Source organism: Dasypus novemcinctus, chromosome 11 (assembly GCF_030445035.2).
Source record: "Dasypus novemcinctus isolate mDasNov1 chromosome 11, mDasNov1.1.hap2, whole genome shotgun sequence".
In the NCBI taxonomy this organism is placed as follows: Eukaryota; Metazoa; Chordata; class Mammalia; order Cingulata; family Dasypodidae; genus Dasypus; species Dasypus novemcinctus.
The window spans coordinates 85,620,744-85,648,114 of NC_080683.1; the positions used below are offsets into that span (position 1 = coordinate 85,620,744).

The 27,371-nt window shown below is 36.1% G+C and overlaps 1 protein-coding gene across 4 annotated transcripts in view; it reads left to right on the forward strand.

Annotated features, from left to right (window-relative positions):
* Window positions 1-27,371, forward strand: part of FIG4 (FIG4 phosphoinositide 5-phosphatase) — a 143,664-nt gene that overhangs the window by 25,357 nt on the left and 90,936 nt on the right. Inside the window, exons 2-9 of one of the 4 annotated variants that reach the window (XM_071218628.1) lie at window positions 1,632-1,726; window positions 3,202-3,300; window positions 4,616-4,739; window positions 14,107-14,263; window positions 17,806-17,856; window positions 20,968-21,116; window positions 24,114-24,242; window positions 26,232-26,332. In XM_071218628.1, coding sequence (XP_071074729.1) covers window positions 4,682-4,739; window positions 14,107-14,263; window positions 17,806-17,856; window positions 20,968-21,116; window positions 24,114-24,242; window positions 26,232-26,332 — 645 coding nt within the window. In that variant the 5' untranslated portion in view covers window positions 1,632-1,726; window positions 3,202-3,300; window positions 4,616-4,681. The remainder of the gene's footprint in view (window positions 1-1,631; window positions 1,727-3,201; window positions 3,301-4,615; window positions 4,740-14,106; window positions 14,264-17,805; window positions 17,857-20,967; window positions 21,117-24,113; window positions 24,243-26,231; window positions 26,333-27,371) is intronic. The other 3 variants (XM_058307277.2, XM_058307276.1, XM_058307278.2) reach the window with 3 other exon arrangements.

Here is a 27,371-nt window from a genome sequence, read left to right on the forward strand (position 1 = left end):
CTCCTAATATAAGGAGAGAGGGAGGGATAAAGTAAATGTAGCAAGATGTCAGTAATTGGTGAATTTAGGTGAAGAGTGTATGGTTGTTCATTGTACTATTCTGTCATCTTACTTTAGATTTGAATTTTTTCAAAATTGGAAAAAAATCAGCAGTGGAGAAGAATTTAAAGACAAAACATTTCATTTCAGAACAAAAACTCAAAATGCTAAGAACCATTTTAAATGAAGCATAATATTAAATATAACAATACTAAGAATATACAGAATTATAGAGTTGATATATTCAACAGAAAGGAACTAGGGAGAGATAAAAAAGGAAAAACAAAGCCTTTCTGGAAGTTACTGCTTTTTAAAAATTGGTATGAAATTCCATGGTTGGCTACCCACCAGAGGGCACTGCTGGGGAATAATTCTCTGTTGTCTACAGCAGGCCAACTGAAAACTGATTTTCTTTCCCACATAACTAGATCCACATGAGGTCGCTATTCTCTGCACAAAACATTTTTAGGATTCTTAGAACACTTTAGAAGAGAGAAAGTGGAGACAGACTGGTTCCCATTTCTTTCTCCCCACCCTTGAGGCAGGATTGTAGCTGTTGGCTTCTCCTGGCCATGTAATCTTGGAGGGGTCTGGATGTGGAGGTATAAATCTGCCTTCCTATTTATGTGCTCCACAGGTCAACACATTTGCCCACTAGCATTTCAGGGATTTATAATGTCTGTTTTTTTATGATAAACTTGCCATATCACAATCCTATTGTGATTAATTTTTAGATTTCCTAGGATCATTTATATCCTAGGAATTCATTCAGGATTTTTTTTCTACGTTGCCTCCATTAAAGCAGTGATATGCTGCCTTCCTGAGCGTTTGAATTAAAAGGGACATCTTTCTGTGGATCTGCTTACCCCAAAAAAGGATGGGTTAGTATAGTTGTAGAATACTACCCAGCAAATTAAGTGATTACCCTGTGGTAGGTAGTTGTTCTTTCACCTAACATTTACTTCATGTTAGATTGCTTTGGGGAATTAAAACCACAGAGGTTAGGTTGTTAGGCTAAATCTCCTGAGGTACTTGTAATTAGATGGAGGAGGCAGACATACCCAAACAAATTTGGACATAAAGTGCTGTGAGGGACCAGAGCAAGAGTTTTCTTCAGGGGAACAGGTGGTAAGAGAGGATTTAGACCAGGGGAGATGTGGAGTGTCACTTTTCCTAACTTTGTTCAGTATAGGAAGTCCTGCTCAGCTGTCCTTCAAGCCCAAACTGAGTATCAAGACATCAGTGTCTCTGGGTAGCCTGTTCTGAATGAGTTCGGTGTCCTTCCTGTGTTCTCTTACATCTAGTTCATATCTCTATTACAGTGCGTTATTCATGGTTGCTAATTCACATGGCCTTCTCTTCCAAGGATAAAGGCCAGTTACTGTGTTCTCCTGCTCTGGTTCTGCGTAAGCCTTTCTTCCTATGGGGGGCTCTCTTTTTTCCTGTATTTTGTCTTTTTTCTCCAATACAGTGACACGTCTTAAAAAGTAAAGAAGAGGAAAGGAACCTATATTCGCTGAGTGCCTTCTTTGTGTAGAACACTGTCAGGTGCTTTATGAACCTTTTCTCACTTGATTTTGTTTTCCTAATAGACACCAAGCTTCCTCCCCTCTCAGGTCTTGGCACTTGCTGTTTTCTCTCCCGGGAGCAGGTCTTTTAAGAGAGTGGCTCTCCTTTCTGCTGACAGGTATTTTATAGTTTCCAAACCATTTTTCTTAAGTTAATTTTATTAGGTCTGGTTATCACTCCCACACCTTGCCACAGGGGTGGGGAGGGTCTCAGGGGCCGGAATTCGCTGAAGCTGGGCCAAGATTCTTTGTGCCCCGTCTTTCCAGTACATCATTATTATTAGTGGTCACTGGATGTCCTAACTTGGTTTACTAATTTTTAATTATAATTGCTTTTTTTTCACTTTATTATGACAAGTTGGGTTATCCAGACTCCGCCTCTGCTAGGAGATGGGGAACTATGTTTTTGGTTAAACTTCCTCTTTTTGATTGGGCTAACCCATCATCTTTTAACATACAGTTTTGTTCTCCATCACCTATAAGTCTGGATCTGACTTTTATAAAAAGAAATATTTATTCAATAATAAAAAAGGACCCCCATCTATTTCTACAGTTTTGCTCTACTGATGTATAGTAAAATCTTACCTTTTCAAGTCTTACCAATCTTTAACATGCAACTCATGTCCTTACCTCCCAACATTTTATGCATTTGTAGTAGCCCACAATAATCTATCCTACTCTGATTTCCTAGCAAATCTTATTTGATATTTAATTGCTTTGTGTGTTTATATCTTACTTGACCAATAAGATGATAATAGCTGATTGTAGAAGTGTGTTCTCAGTTTTTGCAATGTTGCAGAAGTGTGCATTTTTAAAGCAAATATTTTTAAATTATTTTGCTAATGATAACTTTCCTTATTTCCGACATATAATTTAAAAATAATTTATCTTGTTTGTCGAAGAAAGCCATTTTTATTTAAATACAAGATTATTATTTTTATACGTTTTTATTATTCAGATTATTTTCAGTGTTCCTTTAAGAAAATTAATATGTTCAGTTATAATGCTCTAAGGCAGGATTTCATAAAAGAAAGAATATTATTTCCTGTAGCTTTTCTATAAAAAGCCATTTTGGAAAGTGTACCCATCTTAATCTTTGAGAGGACTTTCTGGTGCATTTTTATATTTTCTATATTATAGTCATTTGCAGCCTTCTATAGAAGATTTCTAAAGATGTATGTGATAAAATATCAGCATTTGAGTAGCTATAATTGTGTAAGCATTCCTGATTATATGTTGAGCTTTTTAATTCTTACCAGAGCCGTTTCTTCCTGACAAGGTTTAAGCATCAGTCTCAATCAGTTAGGTTAATCTCTAATTGTAAGTATAATGTAATTAATTTCATCTGACCTAGTTATTGGGCGCATTTCAGATATCAGACTGATGCTTATCATGACACCACTAAGAATATTTCAGTTTTAAAATTGACCTTTTGGAATCATTTTATAGCCTGTCTTTTACCTGCCGGTTTCACTTAGTGGAAATTTTTCATTTAAAGAGTAACCAAATTGACTTTACTAATGTATTTAATTTCAAAAATTGTGTATAAGGCAAAATGCCTTAAGAAACTAACAACATTCTGTTTTATTTCTAGAGATACTTTCTAGTTGGGAGCAATCATGCAGAAACAAAATATCGTGTCTTGAAAATTGATAGAACAGAACCAAAAGATTTGGTCATAATTGATGATAGGGTAAGTCTATTGCAAACTTAATTACATTAAGGAACAAACTTTCATGCCTTTTGTTTAAAAGGATATGAAATATCCTTACCACTTCTAGTGATATAGAATTTTTTATTTGACATCTAAAAATATTTTTCTTCATTGACTAAAGTTTTAATCTCTAATCTGATTTCTAGAAATTACTGATGTTAAAGAAGTATGCCTGAATTATACCTTGTTCCTCATCATTGATTTGTTTTGGAAATAACTCATTGGATAAGATGATAAACATGTTTTCTTAGTTCACATTTTAAAATTTCACTATAACTTAATATTTCATCTGCTAGAGAGATGATCAGTTTCTATGCTATGCTTTCATATGAAGCTGCTTGAAGTCAGAGAAGACTTCTGTACGCAGAAGTTTATTATGCTTCTAAAAACCACCTTTAGGGCCTCTCGTGAGTATATGCTATACACTGGACAAATTCTAAGTTCTTCTTATCCAGCTCTGTTATATTATCCAGGGTCAGGAATACAGAGACTTAATTTAGGTAGCATATAAAATGAGCTGTTAAGAGTGAAATACAGTATGTTATTGGACAGTTAATTGTAATTCTTCAAGTGAGAGAATTTAACTTACCCTTTTGCACTGAAGTTCCTGTCTATGAATATTTCTGAATCCATGTAGATTCCTGGTTTCTCATGTATATAAATAGCTCTGGTCTGGAACCTGTTTTCACTAAGCTCTTCGTAAAACTATTTTCTGCATTATAATAATCTTAGATAATTGTCTTATGTTGATTTCTCTTACTCTGGGAGAAATCTTTTAGTATAGTAACATGTGAGCCTTGTTCATTGCTAATATTAAACTAATTGCTACTATTAAAGCATTTGTTAGCTTTTTATTAATAACACAAAGTAATGGTTCTGTGGCTTTATTTGGGAATGGGAATAGTTGATCAGGTTCCCCTTTGAGAATCCAAGGAAAGCTGTGGGTCTTGTCATGAGAGTGCACATATGCACATACACCCTAGATTTTGCAAACAGTTTTACAGGGCTCACAGATTTCTTGAAATTTGTCTTCAGTCTCTGGTTTAGAGTATAAGATTTTGACACGGTCTTTTAGTATAGTAACATGTGAGCCTTGTTCATTGCTAATATTAAACTAATTGCTAATATTAAAGCATTTGTTAGCTTTTTAAAGTTGTAGCTTAATCATTCTCTACTATATACTTCTCTGTGAAAATACCTAACAATTCTTGTAGGCAACTTTTAATTGTGTGTGTGTAGGGTAAATAATCTAAAGAGTAAGTGAATCTTACAGATTAAATTTGTTCATTTCTAGCATGTATATACACAGCAAGAAGTGAGGGAGCTTCTTGGCCGTTTGGATCTAGGCAATAGAACAAAGATGGGACAGAAGGGCTCCTCGGGGTTATTTCGAGCCGTTTCAGCTTTTGGTGTTGTGGGTAAGAAATATTCCTCCCTCTTTTCTTCTTCTTCCATGTAAAGAATACTTAAAAATAGTTGACAAGGCTTTAAAGCTATTATAATTATGACTCACTGTCTGTGGCTTTTGTTATCTATATAAGCTTTGTTATCCACCAATCAGACACCAAACAGGCTGATATGTAGTACCTGCTTTGCACTTAGCACTGTGCTCAGTTTTACATAGGATATGAAAAAATATAGAAATTTTTCTGTCCTTTAAGAAGTCTGCTATCTGGCTTGTTGAGGAATGAAAATGTAAAAATTAACTGTGAAATGTGCCCTGCCATTCATCAGGCTGGAATTATAGACCTAAGTAAAGGCACCTGCAAAGTTAACCGGAATTTCTTCCAAAGACATGTCATAACCCTTTCTTTGACAGACTAGTACCTTCTTACTCACTGAGAAACTTTGTTTTCTAAAAATCACAGACAACTAGAAACTTTGCTGTTTAAAATTATATCAGTAAGGTGAAACATGCCACCCTTGCCTGGCATATCTAAGTCACTTTGACACAGAGAATCTGCCTGGATTTACAGCTTAGGTGCAGAACTTCACATATTGGGTTTCTGAAGACAACATTCCATACCTATCCTAACTTTATTGTTTCTGAAGAAACAGAATCCTGGGTCCACTTCACGATCTGGGCCTGGTGTTGATCCCCTTACGTGCATTTGGGCCTGTTTACTTAAATTTCGCCTAAACTCCAGCCTTCCCCCAAATCCTATTATAACTCCTTTACTTAAGTGAGATGCCCCATAGTTCTTCGGGTATGCACTTTTCCTCTCTGTAGTGAGTCAGTAAACCTGACTTGTACTGTGTTTGTCTCTGGTGGTTTTAGGCAAATTGGGTGAAGATAGGGAACAAAAGCCAATGTACCTGAAACAACTCTAAGATGTTAATTAAGAACCAAACTGTGTAGTATAAGTTAAATGTTGTTGGAGATTATATAAGAGGTAGATTACATGGACCAGAAATGAAAAGGAACAACTTGGAGAAGATGAGGCTTGAGCTAGACCCTTAAAGAGTCAGGGTTTGGATGGATATGGGGAAGAGGGGAAAGAACTCTGGTAAGAATGAGAGCAAGAGGCACAGGCGTGATGATACCTGTTGAAGCTGGAGTGTTGGGGGATGGTTGGACAGACCAGATTGCTCAGGGCCTTGAAAGCCAAGCAGAGGACAGTCCCATCTGAGCTCCTCTGTTGACAGAGCCTTATTTTGATTTCACTTATTTTTTTTCCTTCTTTATTATTTTTTAAAAATGTTACATTAAAAAATATGAGGTCCCCATATACCCTCCACCCCCCTCACCCCACTCCTCCCGCATCAACAACCTCTTTCATCATCATGGCACATTCACTGCATTTGGTGAATACATTTTGGAGCACTGCTGCACCACATGGATAATGATTTACATTGTAGTTTACACTCTCTCCCAGTCCACCCAGTGGGCCATGGCAGGACATACAGTGTCCAGCATCTGTCCCTGCAGTACCACCCAGGACAACTCCAAGTCCTGAAAATGCCCCCATATCATATCTCTTCTTCCCTTTCCCTACCCTCAGCAGCTATCGTGGCCACTTTTTCCACATCAATGCTACAGTTTCTTCCATTACTAATAACAATAGTTCCATAATAGAATATCAGTATTTTTTTAAACACTTCCAAAATTATCTCTTGTGATTCTTAAATCTCCTGGGCTATATGTAATATTGCTGCATGATTGGTTTCTACAAATGTTAGCAAAATAAATACGGACTTGATGATGATGTTTAGATTCAAAATTTCAATTCCTTCTGTTAGGTTTTCTCATTAGCACTTCCTATTTTGCGACTGTTCATTTTTTGAAACTCTGATTACATTCTGCCATATTTGAAGTTTGTTTTTCTCAATATGCCCTGGAATGTCTTTTCCATTTTGGACCATTTTATGTGTTTAGTGTCTGCCAGGGAAGGTAAAGAGTGACATGGCATGACTGGTTTCTTCCTTGCCTTAAGTCTGACCCCTTTTATACACGTTCTGCTCAGTCTCCACAAGTCTCTCAAGTTTATGTGTTTAATGATCGTGTGTATGGCATGTGCATGTCTTTGTATGTCTTGTTAGTTCATGTGTTTAAATTCCGTAAGTTCCATATGTATGTTAAATTTCATTTTAAGTTGTATTTAAATTTGAAAAATCTAAAATGTCTTAAACACAGTAACCTTTCATTTAAATATTATTTAGTTGTTTATTAATTCAAGCTTATCCCTTTAAATGATGTTACTTTAACTTTTTTGGATGGAAATTTCCTGAGGTATAAGTAATAACTGAATGCCTCATTAGCAAGGGTTTACTATTCAAAACTGGACCTTTCTTGATGATTTAGTATAACAAACTAAACATCTGTTATGGACTGTATTTAAAAAGAGTTGCCCTTTGGGTATTCCAGAGTCGTGTTGGGTAATTTACCTTACATTAAATGACCCCCAGACTGCTATACTTTTTGGTTCTACGGTCTTTGGGCATTCGTCACTGCTTTTGGCACATTTGCTGCAAGCTTATTTCTTACCTCAACTTTAATCTATTGATAACTGAGCTTTTAAAACCAGAAGCTTTATTTTAATCAATTGGTAACTGAGTTTTTAACCATTTATTCTATTTTATAAACAAATACCAATGAACAAACTCTGGGTGAGGGCTGAAGGTATCTCCATGCTTCTCTTAAAGGTGACATTCTTAGGCATTAGGGTAGCTATTTCTCTTGTAGTTAGAGGCCTCTTAGCTTTATGACTGTTCTTGGCTGGGTAAAGTCACTGAAAGACTGACCTACCAGCAAAGTGACGCAGTGCTAATAAACTAAGTAAACATCATTTTTATGTAAATGCATTTTATGTGTTTTAGTTCATCTATCAGAGTATACTTTAAAATTTAAATAAAGTTTAGAACTAATGAAGAGTAAACAGAGACTTAATAAAAGTCTATGATTTGTCTAGTACTGTCTTAGAAATTACAAGGGAGTACTAAGACAGTAAAAGACAAACCACTTATCTCTAAAAAAGGTATAGTCTAGTTGTCGAAATAGTACATGTACCAAATGACTAGATGGTTGTCTTCTATTCCATGGCTGAAATATTTCTCTACTAACTTTTCAACATGTTAATTAGTGGGTAATATTTTTGCAGGAAGGTTTTGAGTTGTTATCATGGTTAGTTTAGTACACTGTCTTTAAGAATCTAGAATATAAAGCAGTGTTCCTCAGCTATCTATGATAAAGGGCCAAATTTCCCCCTTCCCCCGGTATGTCACAGATCAACACATGGTCCTATTGTGCCTAAAAACAGAACATTAAAAGTCATTTGGGATGCAAGCTGAGAGAAATTGTTACATAGAATTTTTTTGCCTAAAAAATAAATATTGGAAAAAATAAAGGATACTCCTCATCTTTGAAATATTTATGACTTATACACAATTATATTATCTTCCGGAGTGCTTTAATGATGCTTCCAAGAGCCTTACTCTGTAAAGTTTTATTCATCTAAAATGATGTCCACTTCTTAACTTTTTTTTTTTTTTTCTGTTATAGGCCACAATTTTTATTGCAAAGTGGCTATTTTTGTGAGGGTACGGAGAATTTGATCTCACAAATAATGTTCCATTTAAGGTTCTTTTATTAACTTGTTTTTAACGAGATTGTCTTCAGTTTTTTTGTGTGTTTTTTTTTTCCCCTTCTCATTCCCATGTCCTTCAATTTAAATAGGGAATTTAAAACTAGTCTCTAAGGGAGAAAAAAGGGTCAAATGAACTTTTTTTTTTTTTTTTTAAAGCACTTTGTGCTTTGTGAAATTAAAAAATGCCATGGAAGTATTTTTCATTGTTTTGGTTTAGAAAACTAAAATGTTTAGCATTTTTACCAGTAGTGCAGCTCATAAAGTCCCTGAGGCCTCTTTCCCTTACACAATTTAGCTCATTTATGTTAATTCATTCAATTTGAAGTCCCCCCTCCCCTTTTTTTGGTCAGCTAAAAGTAACAAGACACAGATATTTATCAGTTACAGAACAAATATCCGTAGCACAAAGATCCTAGCTCAGACTTTACAGACTTCATTGCTTTCTCTATCACTTTGTGTAGGGGAGTGGGACAAGGATGAAAGAGCAAGGGAGGGAGGAGGGAAAGGAGAGTGAGAGTGAGTTTTGAGGGACGGATTTGCTTAATTCTTTGACTATCTTCTCCCATTGCCTTCTGGCCTCCACTGTTACTAATGAGTAGTCCGCTGTACATGACATTTCTTTTTTTTTCTTGAGGCTTTCAAGATTTTCATTGTTTTTTGTCTTTCAGTATTTTGGCTATGATGTGTCTTGGTGATATTTTACATTTATCCTACTTATAGTTTATTGAGCTTCTTCAATGTGGAGATTAGTGATTTTCATCAAATTTGGGCCTTTATTTCTTTGAATATTTTTTGCTGCTTTTTCTCTCCTCTCCTTCTAGCACTCCCATTACATGTATGTTGGTGTGATTAATGGTGTCTCACATTTCTCTGAGTCACTGTTCATTTTTATTTTTTTGTCTCTATTCTCAGATTCTATAGTCTAAATGTATCTTCAAGTTCACTAATTTTTTCTTCTACCTGTTCAAATCTACTGCTGAGCCCTTCTAGCAAATTTTTAATTTGTTTATTGTACTTTCCAACTCTAAAATGTCTCTTTGCCTCTTTTTTATAATTTCTGTCTTTTTATTGATTTTCTTTACTTGGTAAGACATTATCATCATACTTCTTTAAGCATGATTTTTCATTAGTACTTCAGACATATTTATAATAATTGCTTTGAAGTCTTTGTCTTTTAAGCCTGATATCTGGCTTTCAAAGGCAGTATCAATTACCTGCTTTTTCTTGCATGTCTCACTTTTTTGTTGAAACTAGATATGTACTGTGTTGTAGCAACTCAGGATACTGATTTCACTCCCCTACCCCATCTTGTACTTTATTTGCTTGTTTATTTGTTCAGTGGCTTGTCCGGGCTTCTTCAATTAAGTGTATTTCCCCTGTAGTGTGCAACCACTGATGTTGCTCTTGAGAGGCCTTGGGCATGCTCACAGTCACCCTAACACATCTTTTTGCAAGAATGAGAGGGCTTTTAGCTGGGCTCTATTTGAAAATCTTTCCCCCCCCTTCCCATCCCTGTTATGCTTCTAGTTGTTCTACTTCTATTGGTATCACCCCCAGCTGTTAGCCTCCATGAATTGCCAGCTGATTGCTTTATTGTTTTGACAGTGCCCTAGGGTATAAATTGCTGTGCAGTTGGACCCAATTAAATTCACACCTCTTTGCAGGGGTTGTCTTTGAGGCCAGTCTTTGAGACTTTCACTGACCCTAGGTGGAGGCTCTCCTTAACTATCTTTTCCCTAGTTCTCTCTGTTAAACTTCTAGCTGGTCTGCTATATTCTAGTCATTATCATAGAGCTACCAGACTCCTCTTACCTGCTCACCACCAAAACCTTTGTCATTTTAAACAGTGCCCTTATGCTTGAACTTCCCCATGTTCTGTTCTAAATAAAGTCAATCCCCTTAGGGAGTGCTATGAAGCTTTTTTCTGACTAACTACCTCTCCCCCTATGCAGAACTTCTGTTCTACTACTTTGGAGCTGGGTTCTGGCAGCAGCCCACATATCTTGGTTTGACAATCCTCTGTTCTATGATTAGGACCTTGGACAGAGGGTGGTGGCTTGCCTCTCCTGGTATGAAACCCTCACCCTGTGGGCAGACTTGAGTTAAGTCAGTCAGGGTCCAGTATTCTTGGCTTACCAGACAAAGGGTAGAGCTGTTACCTACAAGTGAGAGCTGGGTGGAAGAAGGGAGCCTCAGACCTCTTGGCCATACTTGCCTGTAATAGTTTCTGCAACACAGAGCTGGAGGGCTTGAGGAATGCTGGTGACCTGCCCTTCCCGAGGAGAAAATAGCTCCAGATGGAGTCTGGGAAGAAACGGAGCCCTCTCTTTTCAGCTGTACCTACCCAGAGTAGTGCTTTAGTCACACTGAACTGGGCAGAGATTTAGGTTTTCTTGAATGAGTGTTTCACCATTTGCTTATGTGCCTTTTGGACAATTTTCAGAGACTTACTGGTTTGTTTGCCTGTTTTAATGATTTTCACCATCCATGGAGCTCCTCATGTCACCATTCCAGAAATATCCCCACTCCTACCCCCTCCATCCCCGCCAAGAGAGTTAGTTTTAATTCTCAAAGCAAAAGTTCTAGGAGTCAAAAATTTTGATTGAGACTGTCTGGTAACAAGTGTGCTACTAAGAACTTTAATGCTATTGAACATTAAGGCATGTGGATCTTTCTTTAATCACCAATATAGAACGTCTAACTTCCGATGATTTGACAGAAAATACCACCTCATTTTATAATTTCCCAATATTTAGAAAAAGTTTCACTATCAAAATAGTATTTATAGAGGATTCCATAAAGGATTAACTGGGTATATTGTTTTGTTTACTCAACCCCTCTTCTTTTCTGGAAACTGGGACTACCTCCTCCCCATTCCATCTAAGAGTCTTAATTATTGTATAGAAGGACTTCTAGCGCATTGTGACCTTGACCACAGTTTATTGGTTCAAGGCTGGGAACCCAACTCAAGTTGGGTCAATTCAAGTTCTTCCCTAGGAATTCTGGAACTGGCCCTAATAAAAAAGTCTTGCCAGTGAAGCTTTGGAGTATAAAGTCTAGCACTGTTAGCAGCTGTGTTTCCCTCCACATGATCCAGAGAAGTGGAGGTGTCTGTTCTATGGTGAGAGATAGGAATGGAGCAGATGTTCAGAGATACATTTTAACTTTATTTTTTTCTGAGACCTAGTCATGTTGTTGCTTCTGAACACCATGGGTCAGCTCAGTATCCTTAAAATCAATTCCTTTTTTAATTTAGGCTGGCTGGAGTTGGGTTTTGGCATTAGCAATCAAGAGTCTATGAGGTCTGATTGTCCTCTTGATCTTCATTTTTCGAAGTATATTCTCAGAATGTTTATCCATTGCTACATTTCTTTAAAAGAAGGGTGAGGGGAGGAGAGGTCCTGTGGTCAAACAAATATTTGAAGGTAATTATTCTTTATTCCCCATTGAGATTCACAGTGCATTTTATATTAGAACTTATACGGTTCTTTAAGTTTCTTTAGCCCATTTTTTCCTGCTTTTATATGCTCTCAAAGCTCCTTCTTCCCCTAGAATCTATTAACTTGTCTTTCATGGAGAGCACATTTGGGGAAATGCTGCCTTAGATATCTAAATTTTACCTTCCAGTTAAATTAGAGTATGTTTTAGTTTCCCATCTATTAAAACAAATACCTTACAATGGGTTGGCTTCACAACAGGAATTTACTGGCTCATGAGGTTTCAGAGGCTAGAAGACTTGCTTCCTTCAGGGGTTGGTATCTTCTTTCTGTCCAGCAGTCTTTTGAGTTCCTTGGCTTTTCCATCATATGGCAATGCACACAGAGATGTCTTCTTTCTCTTCCCAGTTCGTTGACTTTTAGCTTCTGGCTGCTGCCCCTTCTCAGTCACCCCCCCCCTGCCCAACCTCTATAATTTCTGCCTATATGACCTTTCTATTAGGTCTCCAGGAATAGGATTGTTACATTCTGATTCAGTTGGATTACACCTTAACTGAAGTAACTTCATCTAAAGGTCCTGGGTCATAGTTATGGGGATGGATTAAGATTAAGAACATATTTTTCTGGGGTACATAATTCCAAGCCACTACAACCACCACTGATATGTGCCTTGTCTGCATTCTTTTAGTTTGCAGAGAATTATATTATTGAATTGTGCTTTAATATATGAAATAGTCTTAAGAAATGTGCCCTGGACACTGCTGGAGAAATTTCCTGAGGCGATTGTTCCCAGTATCACAGTCTCCTTTTTATGAGGACTCCATCTAGAATTGTCTTTCAGTTCTCAGAACTAGAAATAGCTTCTCTAAGCAACTGGTTTGGTTTTTGTCTTATAGCCACTGTGTATGGATATGTGTTCCTCTTTGCATTATCTGTTGAAAAGCTCAGAGACAAATATGGGGAATAATATATAGGTCCTTGTATTAGTCAGCCAAAGGGGTGCTGATGCAAAATACCAGAAGCCTGTTGGTGTATAAAGGGTATTTCTTTGTGGTAGGAGCATACAGATACCAAGCCATGAAGCATAGGTTACTTTCCTCACCAAAGTCTATTTCTACATGTTAGAGCGGGATGTCTGCCAACAACTGCCAGGGTTCAGGCTTCCTGGGTTCCTCTCTTCCCACGGCTTGCTTCTCTTTCCTCTGTGTGCTTACTTCCTCAGGCTCCAGCTTAAGGCTTCAGCATCAAACTCCAACATCAAAACTCTGACATTTGTCCTTTCCATTTCCCCCTTTTCTTAAGGTCAAAAAGCATTTTTAACTCATGATATTATATGTAGACTGAGATATTCTGGTGGGGGCGTTTTTGGGACTTGGAGTTGTCCTGGGTGGTGCTGCAGGGACGGTTACTGGACATTGTATGTCCTCCCATGGCCCACTGGGTGGAATGTGAGAGAGTGTGGGCTATGATGTGGACTATTCTTATTATTATTGACCATGAGGTGCAGTGGTGCTCAAAGATGTATTCACCAAATGCAATGAATATCTCATGATGATGGAGGAGATTGCTGTTATGGGGGGAGGAGTGGGGTAAAGGGGGTGAGGATATATGGGGACCTCATATTTTTTTAATGTAATATTAAAAAAAAAAAGAAAAAAAACCCTCTGACATTAAAAACTGTCCAACTCTGTCCTTTGCCATGCTTTTATCTGTGAGTCCCCACTCACCAAAGGGTGCCCTACTAGCACAATTAATTAAGTAATCAAGTAAACCTCGTAGTACAATATAATCTAATATGCCCAGAGGAAAAGACCAGTTTACAAACATAATCCAGTATTTCTTTCTGGAATTCATCAATAATATCGAACTGCTACAGTCCTTAAGATGTATTCTTATATAGTACTCTAATTCTTGGCATCATCTTATTTTTCTTAATCTTGGTTTTTCCTTTACTGTGCTTTCCTCCCTCATTTTTATCAAGTTTGTATGTTTCTTTTTGTAAGACATCTTAATCCTATTTGAAATGATACTAAATGGAAAGAAATGAATAAAATAAAATTGTTTAATGTTTTTAAGTGAGATAAATGTTAGTATAGGTGTTTCCAGAGAATTCTTAAGACAACTGAAAATGTATAGTTATAAATCATGGAGAGAAATAATAAAGTAGGAAGGTATCAAAAGACTTTGGCCTTTAAAATACCTAACAAAATCCAAAAGCATTACAAAGTTTTCAAAATGTTATCTTTATCTTTTTTGTTGTATAGGTTTTGTCAGATTTTTGGAAGGTTATTATATTGTACTAATAACTAAACGGAGGAAGATGGCAGATATTGGAGGTCATGCAATATATAAGATTGAAGATACAAATATGATCTATATACCCAATGATTCTGCACGGATAACTCATCCTGATGAAGCGAGGTATGTACTGGTGGTAACTCCTTTTTTTGTACTTTGCTATCACGTTTCTCTAGCAGTATCAAGGACACATTTCTTAGGGCTATTTCATATGCCAATTAGAAAAAAAATATTTTCAAAGGACTATAAATGCTATGTAAGAAGGTCAGATGCTGGCTCAGAATTTTACATTTGTTCAAGGGCTGTTCAAAACCCCATTATAATAATTGATTCAGGGAAGGACCAGCAATGAGCACTAACACTATTAGGTGAAAAGTTGTTATTGCAGAACAGGATATTCACAGTCTCAACATGCCACGCTATGAATCTCTTTATTATTTACAAGGAGGAAAAAGTATTTTTGTAATGAAAAGAAAATGGAAGGCATACTTCATCAAATGAGCAAACTTAGCATTACCAGTAATGAGACAAAACCTGATATAATATAACTCTTTATGTGAGTACACCGATGACCTATGTAATTTTCTTGCCAAAATATTTAACTTGAATCTAAGGATGAGGAAATAATCAGACAAATCCATATTGGAGGACATTCTGTAAGACAACGGACCTGGCCTTTTCAAAAATGTTGATGTCATAAAAAGCAGAATACCAGAAAGCTGCTCTAGATTTTAGGAGTCTAAGGAAACATGACAACTAAAAGTAATAGATAAATTCAATTTGAATTCTGGATTAAAGTGCGTACATACACGTACACATACATGCACAGCTAGAAAGGACTTTTATTGGGAAAGTTTGTATAAGGACTATAGACTAAGTAATATTAATGAATCAATGTTAAATTTTGGGAAGAATAATAGCTATTTAGGAGATTGTCCTTGTTTATAGTAGGTACATACTGAAGCATTTAGGGATAAAGTGTCATGATTCCTGCTACTTACTATCAATTGGTTTAGAAAAATAAAATGTGCATATATATTTAAAGAGACAGAGAGTATGTATGTTTAAAGAGAGAAATCTTGGCAGTGAATTCAGGTAAAGGACATACCGGAGTTCATTTTATTTTATTTTTTTCAACTTTCTGTAGATTTGAAGTCTTTTAAAGTAAGTTTTGGTGGGAATTCATGGAGCCTAGAGAGTGTGGGAAAAAGCTATTAAGAATACATTTATTTTATCATTATAAAATAAAAACTGAAGAAAGACATGTTTATAAGTGCTTAGGATATGTAACACTTTAGATTCGGTTATACTCTATACAGTTGTCTTGGATACATGAACTGACATTAAAAGTGATATGTTTCTCTGGTATAAGACCTACTTAGATAATAATTTTCAGGACCATTGTGGCATTGTCTCTAATGATGATTTGGAAGTGGGGTTATTTTTAAAAAAATGTTTCAGGTGAAGGTAAGTACAGATTATCAGATAAAGTGGACCTTTCTATTACATCAAAAGAAAAAGTATTATGTCCCTTAAAGCTTACAGGCAGTCATAGTACACTGGTTAAGAGTGAGGTTAGATGACCTGTACATATGAATCCAAGAGATGGGAAATAGCTGAAGAGGTTTATGTTATTTATTAACCCCATCTTAGTAATTCTTTAGCTAAGAATAGTCAAACAAATTATATGTGCCTGGCAGTGATTTGACTATCATTAAAACTAACATTAAAGAGTGAAATTATCTTGTGAGTAATATGGTATAGTAATAAGATATTACCCCAGATAAGATGCAGTTATTAAGCAGTTCGTTTTAGGCAAACTGAAGTAATATTACTATGTGGTAAACTTTTTAACACATTTATGAAAATACGTAATCTAATAATACATTTAAATAAAAATTTGGTAAAATATTAGGAAGTAAAGTATAGTAGTATTAAACATTTCATACATAATGACAAATAGAGGTTATCCCTATGATTCATGATTGTATGAACATTAGAAAATTTGGGGTAGCAATTCCCTACATTAAAATATTAATGGGAAAATATGACCATCTAAATGTTAGCAGAAAATACGTTTGAAAAAATTCAATACCTATTCATGATCAAAAGTCTTAGTAAAGTAAGAATAGAAGGGAAATTTCTCAATCTGATAAATGACATCTATTAAAAACCTACATACAAAATAATTTTTAGAAGTAGAACTTAGAAGCTTTCCCTTTCAGGTCAGGAACAAGGCAGAGGTGTCTGTCATCATTAACATTCAACATTGTGCTGAAGATCCTAGATGATGCAATAAGACTAGGAAAAGAAATAAGGCTCGGTTTAGAGAGCAATCTGAAAATAGGTATTTGCAACATATAACAAAAATTAATATTCAGGAATATATGAAGAACTTGCACAAATTGGTGAGAAAAAATATAAGCAATATAACTGAAAGATGGTCAAAAGATATGAACAGGCAGGTCACAGAAGAGATTCTAAACCTTACTAGTTATCAGGGAAATGCAAATTAAAGATAGCATTTCATTTCCTTTAGTGAGATTGAGAATAATTAGAATGTTTGCCAACATTAGGAATTAGCAGGGCCATGGGAAATGGGAACGTGTATACACAATGAGTTGGGGTGATATTTTATCAGCACTTAAGAGGACAATTTGACATTTTCTAGCAAACTTAAAAATGTAATATTCTAAAACCCAGTGGTCTGTTTCTATTATGTGTCCTAGAGAACTCTCACGTGCACAGGAAATCATGTGGGGGGTGTTCCTGGAAGCATTGTATCTGGTAGTGGAGAACTGTAAAGAACCTAATATTCATCAGCAGGGAATAGATAAATAAAAAGTGGCCTGTTTATTCGATGAAGTACCAAACATCAATGAAAGTGAACAAGTTAAGTCCATAAGTTTCAACATGGCTAGATCACCAAAAAAAAAAACAACCCAAAAACAACAACAACAACAAAACTGTGAAGCAAGAAAGTTGTAGGGCAATATACAGAGTTTGAAATGATTTATATAAGTATTTTAAACACATATACATACATAATACATAGTGCTATGTATTATTTAGAGATATCTGCAAGTGTGGTAAAAGTAAAGGAAAATATGGACTGGAAGAATTTACACCAAAATTAAGGAAAATGGTTGCCTCTGGAGAGAGAAAATGGGCCTGCAGTGGTATAAACTTTAACTTTTTAAATCATCTTTGAATTGTTTTATTTTAAAAAGTTAAAGTAAATATGGAAAAGTCTTAATGTTTATTAATCCTGCATGGTAGATACAAGGTTATTTTATTCTCTGTTGTTGTTTTTTGCAGTTTCATAAAATTGACAAATTAGAAAGATTATACACACAACACATCCCATTTGCAAAGCACCTTGTAAGAACAAAACGTCCAAGTGTCCCACAAGAGTTGTGCATGACTCTGCCTGTCACTGGCATAGTCAGTAATGAAGCTTGCAAACCCAGTAAAACCCTATAAAACTTTCAAGAACTTTGAAAGAGCCGATCAGCAGACTTAGACATTGCTTCAGATGAAATCCCTACTCCAGTTATGAATTGAAGTCCTCAGTTTTATTAAGTGTATTTATAAATATAAGTGTATATAGATATGAAAAAATAACAGTGTTGCATGAATGTAATGTGCTTTGATATTTTTTGAAGGTATCTACGAATATTTCAAAATGTGGACCTATCTAGCAATTTTTACTTTAGGTAAGTTTGAGCTTAGTTTTGCTCCTGTCAATCACTTATATTTTTATGTTATTATGCAGAGGATGAAAACAGAATCAGAGTACACTGTACTTCTTTTTTTTTTTTTAAATAGCCAAGTTATTTCCCCTAAGAGCATAAAAATAAAGGTATTTCCTCCTTTTAAAATCTGATATTTGAAAATCCAAATGGATAAATTAAAGGGTAATTATTCTCACTATAGAAATCATCTTTGTTTTAGATAGTATTTAATGTATCTTTTCAAAGAAACATTCTCATTTTGTAATTTTGAATTCCAAAAATAAAGTTTATATTCAAATAGTTTTAACAGTTTCATAGTTGAATTTTCAGTTAATAATGTAGCAAAATTAGGTAAAAATAATATTCAGTATAGGAAGGACTGTTGTAAACCAATGTATTGTTGGCACTGTAAAGTAATAGTTTTCCTAGAGAGGAATGAGACATTAATTATATATGGAAATAGAGCCTAAGAAAAATAAATTGGGGGGAAGGTATTAATCCCTACTTTTAAAGAGACCTTTAAAGCTTTTCTATTATGATAACCTAAACAAGCAAACCACCTAACCCAGGAGCAACCCAAATATTGAGAATTAAAGAATGGGCAAATAAATCATGATCGAGCATCATGTACCACCATTAATATGACCAAGGTATGAGTTTGGTAGATACAGAATTCTTGCAGTAGATGGAAAATTTTATAAGTTATAATGTCCAAACTAAATAGTAGGACACAGATCAGCATGCGCCAGTAAGGACTCAATTTAGGAGGATTAAAAGATTTCCTAGCAGGGAGCAGATGTCGCTTAAGAGTTTGAACTCCTGCTTCCTGTGTATGAGGCTCCAGGTTCAATCCCTGGTACCTCCTAAAAACAAAACAAATAAAAAAACCAACTGTCATTGGGGAGTGGATGTAGCTCAGTGGTTAAGCACTTGCTTCCCATGCATGAAGTCCTGGGTTCAATCCTGGGTACCTTCTAAAAAAAAAAAAAGGACACAGGGATTTTTTTAGCTATTGGGTTTATACCCTAAAGGGGTACTTTTGCCTTGTTTTTCAGTTGTTAATATGGTTAACCTTTACTTTATGAAATAAAGAAGAACATCTCTACATTATGTAGAGTGGATTATGTATTTATGTAAAACTTTAAAAAGTTAATTATTTAACAGTATAGTGAAAGACTTCTAAGTAAATAATTTTCCTTTCCACAACTGTCCTTGAATGTATATTCTCGCTGTATTTGTCTGTCACCTTCTTCTGGGTCTGGCTGCTTAATTTTATCTTCGTAGCTTATTACTGTTAGAAATGGTCTTCTCTTGCTTTGTAGCGTCATCTCCATTCTGCTACTGAGTTCTGATAAGTCATTCCACAAGTAAAAATATATAGGTTAAAGTTTTTGCATTTCATAAATAGCCTTTTAAAAAGGTTAATGCATCTTAAGATTCCACTAGAATGAGCATTTTTTTTAAATAGGAAGAATTGATTATTAAACGTAAAAAAATCATCTTCTTTTTTTTTTTTTTGTGGTTTCCATAAGCATAATGTTTTTTTTTATTGACTTTGTAATAATATTACATTAAAAATATATATATATGTGAGGTCCCATTCAACCCCACCCCCCCACCCCCCCTCTCCCCCCCCAACAACACTCGTTCCCATCATCATGACACATCCATTGGATTTGGTAAGTACATCTTTGGGCACCTCTGCACCTCATAGACAATGGTCCACATCATGGCCCATACTCTCCTCCATTCCATCCAGTGGGCCCTGTGAGGATTTACAATGTCCGGTGATTACCTCTGAGGCACCATCCAGGGCAGCTCCATGTCCCGAAGACGCCTCCACCTCTCATCTCTTCCTGCCTTTCCCCATACCCATCATCCACCATGTCCACTTTTCCCAATCCAATGCCGCCTCTTCTATGTGGACATTGGATTGGTTGTGTTTAATATACCTTTTATCCTATGAGATTAGATGCTATTAAAATGAATGAAGCCATCAAGCAAATGCAGTAAAATTGAATTTCGAGATGGAACGTAACTAATTCCAATCAAATTATATGAGTAAATTAAAGACAAAGTAATGATTGAAGCAATGTGTGTTTCTCTTCAGGCAGATTTGTAACCATCATCTTTAAAATATGACAACTATTTGAAAAATAAATTTGCATATGTAACCTAAAGAATTATGGATACCTTCTGAAATTCTGCACCAAATATATATAGTGAGAGGTTCTTATGAAAAATCATTAATTATAAGAAATTAGAAATGCAGAGGGCTTTTTTTCCTAAAAGACCAAAATTTTTTATTTGTATAGAGAGTATTATAATTTTTTTGAATGACTATTACTCTCTTAAACCATGTTTCACTATAATGCCTTGTGTTATTTGCTTTTTTCTCTTTTTTTTACAAAGCCAATTATAATACCACAGAAACAGAGGTGGCTTAAGCCATTAGGCACCTCCCTCCTACATGGGAGGTCCTGGGATCAGTTCCCAGTGTCTCCTAAAAAATAGACGAGCACACAGTGAACAGATGGATGCAGAGAGGAGACAACAAGTGCAAACAATGAGGGGAGGGGGAAAATAAATAAATCCTTAAAAAATAAATTTTAATACCACCTTCAATAATTAATAGAAATACTTTTGTTGGTGGGTAATCTAGGGTACAGCATCATGCATTACTGCAGCGGATGTTGTTGTATCAGTGGAGCTCCCATTCAGATACATCAGAAAGTGTGATCTCTTTGTTGATTGGAGTTAGATTGATTTCAGTGTGAAATAAGAAATGCATAGTGTAGATTGATTTCAGTGTGCAGCAAGAAATGCATAATGTAGAACTCAATGAATGTAGGTTATGCACATTGTATTTTATGTTTATAGTCTTGCAAATACCTGTCATGTAATTAGTTTCTTTTCCACTTATGTTCATGTTTTCCTGTGTTTTACCAAGAGCTTATTTGAACAGAATTGCTTCCAAGTAAAGTAACAGGTGCTAAGTAATTTAGTTCACAGATTCTAAACCCATGTGGGAACAAAGGCTGTGAAATATGCTTTGCTTTTATAATTCTTAGTAAGTTTCGATTCTGTTCTCAGTTACAGCTATGATTTGTCCCACTCTCTTCAATATAATCTCACTGTCTTGAGAATGCCCCAGGAGATGTTAAAGTCGGAAACAACCCAAGCTCGCCAGGAGAGTTTTGACATCTTTGAAGATGAAGGATTAATTACACAGGGTGGAAGTGGTAGGTGGTTTTCAGCCTATCTAATACATGTTAATGCAGTATCCATGAAGTGGCATCTCATTAAATTCACTGACATTTCCCTTATATTTCTCCAGTCCTCATTGCTTTTTGTCCTTGCATAAGGTTGTTTCTGATACATGAACTTGACCAATTCATTTTTATAGAGATCATTAATCACCATGTGATTTTATTTATAGGCTAGCCAGAAAATTATGTACTGACACTGTCTAGCAAATATTCATGTACATTTTAGATGGAAGGCATTAGAATCTAGACTTTGATGGTCAGTTTAAATGGAGCATTGTTTTTTGAATACTGGAAAATACACACTACCTTATTTTCCTTCATAGAGATCAGTTCAGTATGGGCTGAATTTTGAAGAAAAGGTAGACATTTACATATAATACCTCTGGTCCTCTCAAAAACTCTGCTGAATAGGGCTAATGCCAGCTTTGAAATAAAGACTCAGTAGGAAACAGGCCTATAGAGTACCCTGCCCAAGATCATATGACCAACGTCCAGAAGAACCACGGCAGTGAGCCAGAGGTTGTTCCAACTTTGATTGGACTTTGATCCCAACTTGACCCTGTGGACCCAGGTATGCCCTGCTTCCACGAGGACAACTATGTGACTAGTCCTTGCTGACTCTAGGGATCCGGTACTAACTAGTCATACGACAGAATTGGCACCTTTATCCCAGATTCTTTGGCTGATCTAGAACTCTAAAGCCAGAGGTATCACTCATGAGAGTGTTGGCAGAGAATAGTTTCAAACTTAAAGTTAAGGCAGTTTAATGGAACTGAGCTGACAGTGGAAAGCCAGTATTTTCTTTAGTTGCTTTGCTCTGCACTTAAATGATAGCAATGCTGATGTGGTTGTAGAGGTAAATTCCAATCCAAAGTAATTCTAGGAGAATATGGAGTAACTCTCAAGAAGATGCTGTGATGCATTAGCTCTTTGCAGAGAATCTGGTCCACCAGAAGAAGGCTTATGCTATTACTTAATCCAAATATCATCTTTGGCATTGCTCTTGACTCTTGTTATTTAGTCTGAGTGAATATTACTGGAATTAAGGCTATGTCCAGTGCATACCTTGCTCCATTCCCTAGATCATCTAGACTACATACATTTGCCCTGGTTCAGAAACTATGGCTGTAACCCATATCACTAGACAAGTGGAAGACAATATAATATGTACCTGAGTATTTGCCTGCATCCCTTCTTGTGAATACTCTAAAGCAAAAATTATCCCTACATTTGCACTATACCTCATAAAAAATAAGGATGTGAATATCTTTTCTCACATCTGAATTAAACCTTCGAAGCGCTTGATTTTTTGCTATCTGTAGAACAAGTCTACTTATAGTTATGAATAACAGGGTGTATTAGTTTCTAAATCATTCTGGAATAGATGATCACAGATTTAGCTTAAAACAACACAAATTTCTTCTCTTACAGTTCTGGAGGTCAGAAGTCTGAAATGAATCCCACTGGGCTAAAATTAGGGCATTGGCAGGGCTGTGTTCTTCTTGGAGGCTAGAGGAGAAGATCCATTTTCATGCCTTTTCCAGATTCTAGAGTCACCCTCATTCTCTGCCTCTTTTCAACTTCAAAGACAGCTAGGAACAGTCGAGGTTTTTTGTTTGTTTTGGTTTTTCTCACATTACATCACTTGGGCACACACATTCCTGATTCCTTCTTTCATTTCCAAGGATCCTTGTGAATTCATTCGGCCTACCCAGTTAGTCCAGGATAACCTCCCCAATGCAAGGTCATCTGATCAACGCTAATTCCATCTGCAACCCTAATTCCTCCTTGCCATGTAACACTATAGTCCCAAGTTTCTAGAATCAGGACATGAAAAGCTCTTTCCTCTGCGGGGATGGAGCATTATTCTTCCTCCCAAACAAGAGTAGGCTGACAGGAAACAAGGAGTCAGAATAGGTAGAAGAGGAAGAGTATACACTTTTTATTAAAAAGTCTTGTCAGGCAGTATACTAAGTACTTTGCAGACATTTTATTTAATCTGAACATTATCTCTGACGTGAGTAGCAGTATCATAATTTTACAGTTGAGAAAATTGAGGTCAAGAGATATTTAGTAACTTTCCTAAGATCACAGGGCTGCTGAGTGGCGAAGGCAGGACTCCTCCGACCCATGTCTATGTTATTTTTGCTCTAATGCAGTGCACTGCAAGTCAGGGAATGCTTAGTTTTTATGAATCAAACCAAGATATATATATCATATCATATAAAAACTTTTAGCATATCATGTTTTGAGAAAAAAAATGGTCTTGATTTGTTGCTGTCCAGACTTGTAACAATTTTTGAAGCCATTATCTTATAAATATACTTACTTCTTACTTTTGACTTCATATAAGTTCAGTAAAACTCATGCTGGTTCACAAAATCATGAGTGTTTTGAAATTGTATTTGATGAAACTAATTTCTTCATATAGTGAAAACCAGTTATAATGACAGATACCACTTATGAAAGTATCCGTTCTCATTGTATGCACTCTGTGTGCATAGTTAATTCATTCTAGCCTTACAACAACCACGTGAGACAGGTACATCTGAGAAAGCAGAGGCACAGAGATGGGAAGTAACACCTTATTGATCATGCCAGCCAACCTGCTGCTGAGGTTGGCCCAGGACAGAGCCAGTGTTTGGACCCAGACACTCTGACCCCAAGCTGTGATCTCAGCCACTCTTCTGGGCCATCTCTACTTTATTGATGTATTTGTACATGTGTCTTCAAGTTCCCTGGCATTTCTTTCCTTGTAAGTTAAAAATTCTCACAAAGTAGAAAATGCATTTATTCTTGGACTTTGTAAAGAATCATCACAGTGTTCTGGGGGATGAGTGTGATATCCATTGAAAATGGCATTATATTAATCAGGCATCTTTGAAGTTAAAAATGTACACATTTAAGAATTTAAAATGAGTTGAATCTCAACCAAGTTCCTTACCTTTCTTTCTAACTTTTATTTTTCAGGTGTCTTTGGGATCTGTAGTGAGCCTTATATGAAGTATGTGTGGAATGGTGAACTTCTGGGTATAATTAAAAATGCTGTGCATCGTGACTGGCTGTTGTATATTATTCATGGGTTCTGTGGGCAGTCAAGTATCCTTTACAAAAAGAAGATACATATTATTATACTTATGCTGTACCAATTTGTAAACAGCTACATACAAATTTTAAGATTGTAATTATTACACTGTATACCCAACCGGAAAACCTACCTGAGTTGCCATGTAGTGGAAATGCAAAGAGGAACATAATACTTGAACAGATCTTTTAGGTACACAGAAAGGTAAATCAAGAACAAGGAAGAAAATGTTCAGTGCCTAGTAAATGGTTTGGGTACTAAGTATCACAGGAATTGAGAGAGGGGGAGGAATCACTGGCAGGTGGAGTACATGGGACAGGCTCATGGGAAAAGTAGAACTTGGGCTGGGCCCTAAGGAGAGTTAAGTAAAATGAAAGTAGAACAAGGCACATGAGTTAGGAAAAGATTGCAGTAGTCCAGGCATAAGGTAAGAAGGTCTGAGTTGCAAAGGGTATGAGATTAAGTAGAGGTAGTGCTGAGCTTTGGGTAAGGTGATGAGTTCAATTTTATAAACATTTTTCCCCTCTGCAGGTTCATCTTTCATTTAAAGGAAGTGTTATGATGTAAGATTTAAGAAGGCAGAGTATACTTTTTAGAAGCAGAGATGAGGTTTCTTTTGTCATTTTTGAGATCATGCAGGGTATTTGTCATGAAGCACATTTTCTGGTTAACATTCTTCCTTGTGTCTTGGGCATTTTAAAGACTTGCAGCAAAAAGTATAAAGGAGAGGTCTTTTTGAGGCCAGTAAGTGGGTGAATGTAGCTAACTGGCATTTTACTTCCTTGCACCAGAGTACTTAGGAGAATAGAATCAAGGGACATAGCTGGAGAGGTTAGCCTTGAAAGGGGTACAGTGCTGCTTTCTTTGTGGCAAGTAAGGGAGAACAGACTCGATGAAGAGAGAGAAATTTTGAAATGAAGAATAAGATGCGGTACACTTGAAAATCAGGCTTATTGCTTTATGATAATTTCAACCAGTAGCAGTATTATTTGTTGATCATTCACTGAATGATAATGAGATTTGACCTTGAATACGTTTGTCTGTTTCCACAAGTAAAATCTACCTGGGAAGAACACATATTTCTCACCCCCAAGGACACCAAAAACAATGGACTGTGGTTTCTAGAGGCAGTTCCTAAAGGGAAGTTCTAAATAGGACTCTAGATCATGGTCTGACATATATTAAACACAATAAATGTTTGCTTTTTAAAGTCGTCTACAGCACCATCGATTATAATTTTAGAACCCATTAGGTTCAATATTGAATCTATTCTCCTAGTTATCAAACATTTAATGAATTCTGGAAGTTTGTATGATAGTAGCAGCACTTACTGTTCATTCAACAGTTACTGCAGGCCAGGCCCTAGGAATTTCACATATATTATCTTATTTAGCCCTCCCAACTACCTAATAAAGTTGTTACCTTATTATTGCTTTCTGCATATTACAAAAGATGAAACTATGGCTCAGAAAGTTAAAAAAATGACGTAATAAGTTGTACATTGCTTAAGCATTCACAGTAATTCGCTCACTGTTCAGTTTTTGCAGGTGACAAAGAGCCTGCTTTTACAGAATTATACCCACTCCATTCACTCAGTATTGTATTATATATTGCTTCATAATTTAAACATCCTGTTAAGTGACTTGTGCCCTCTTTGGGAGGTTTATGGCCTCTGAAGACAGAAGACTGTTAGTTGAATCTATTCACATCCTTTACTTGGCTACTTGGAGAGCCCAGTTCTTCCTTTGGCCATTGGCCCTCCACCTGGTGACTGTGTCCTCTGGAAGTCAGAGGCAACACTCCTTAGACCCAGTCACTGACCGCGCATACACCTGCCCAGTTTGGAAGAAGAGCTAGACCCGATACAGTTCCATTCATGAGCACTCCTTTTTGGTGTTCTTTAACCCAATGGACAAGATGTATTTAAATGTGTGTTTAAGGTATAACAGTTCTCTTTGGTGTGACAGTCACTCATGCTAAACAACTTTAACTTGGTTTCTAAGAGCTGTTGATCTACGGTCGGCCAGTGTATGTTACTCTAATAGCTAGAAGATCCAGTAAGTTTGCTGGGACCCGTTTTCTAAAGAGAGGTGCAAACTGTGAGGTAAGATGAGAAACAGCTGTGCTCCTGTTATTTCAGCCTTTAACATCGGCTTTGCTGACATAGATGAAGCAAGATGGCATTTTAAAAGGTGGAAATTTATCATCAAGAAAATTCTCCAGAATACCTGAAACTTGAGAGAAATATGACAAATAGATATTCTGAAAAATCAGCTTTCTTAGAGAGTTATGCAGTACCTTAGGCAGTTATGAAATATCTGATGTTTTTGAGGATTAACCTTTTATGTAATATTTGGAAAAAATAGTACTTGTTTAATGTAGAGCTGGCAATAGCAAACCGCCTCCATCCAAGGAATAGGTGGAGGGTAGTACTCATTGTTAGAAGTACATCCTTATTAAGACTAAGTAGAGCAAAGCACAAGAAACACTTTATCACCTTTCTCCTCCTTTATTTGTCTCAAGACAGACTCCTTATTCAGTTTATCATTGAAAAATAACAACAGGAATTCATGTGCCTTGCCATCAATCATGCAGTCTCCTTTGAGTACTCTGACTCTATTTACGACAACTTGAATCTTGACCAGATGTGCAATTGAGTAGACAGATTGAATGAGGCATTGAGATTTGATCCTGGCTTAAAATAGAAGATTGTTTTAAAATTTTATCATCGGTGAAAATGGTTATGCCTAGTGCTTTAGGAAAAATCAGAATGTTTCATCTATATTATTACTTTTGAATATTCAGAAGATAACCAAACGTTATTAATGCCTTTGAAAATATTCTTTTTCATATCCTTATGTACTTTTATAAGTAAAGCTATCTCAAACCCTTTTGTTTCCCCTCTCCATCAGCTGTTATTTGAATCCCATTCTTTTGTACTTTCATTTCTCCCTGGTCTTTAGAATTGAATTTTGGTATTCTGCTGGTCTTCCTGACCTCCTCTATAATTTCATGTACTTGATTTTCTTGTTTCCCTCTCCCCACCATTTGTATGTATTTAGCTGGTTTCATTTGATTTTTTAGGCTATTTTTTGCTATTTTTAATTGCCTTTATTACATTTTAATGGTTTTGCTTAAGTGCA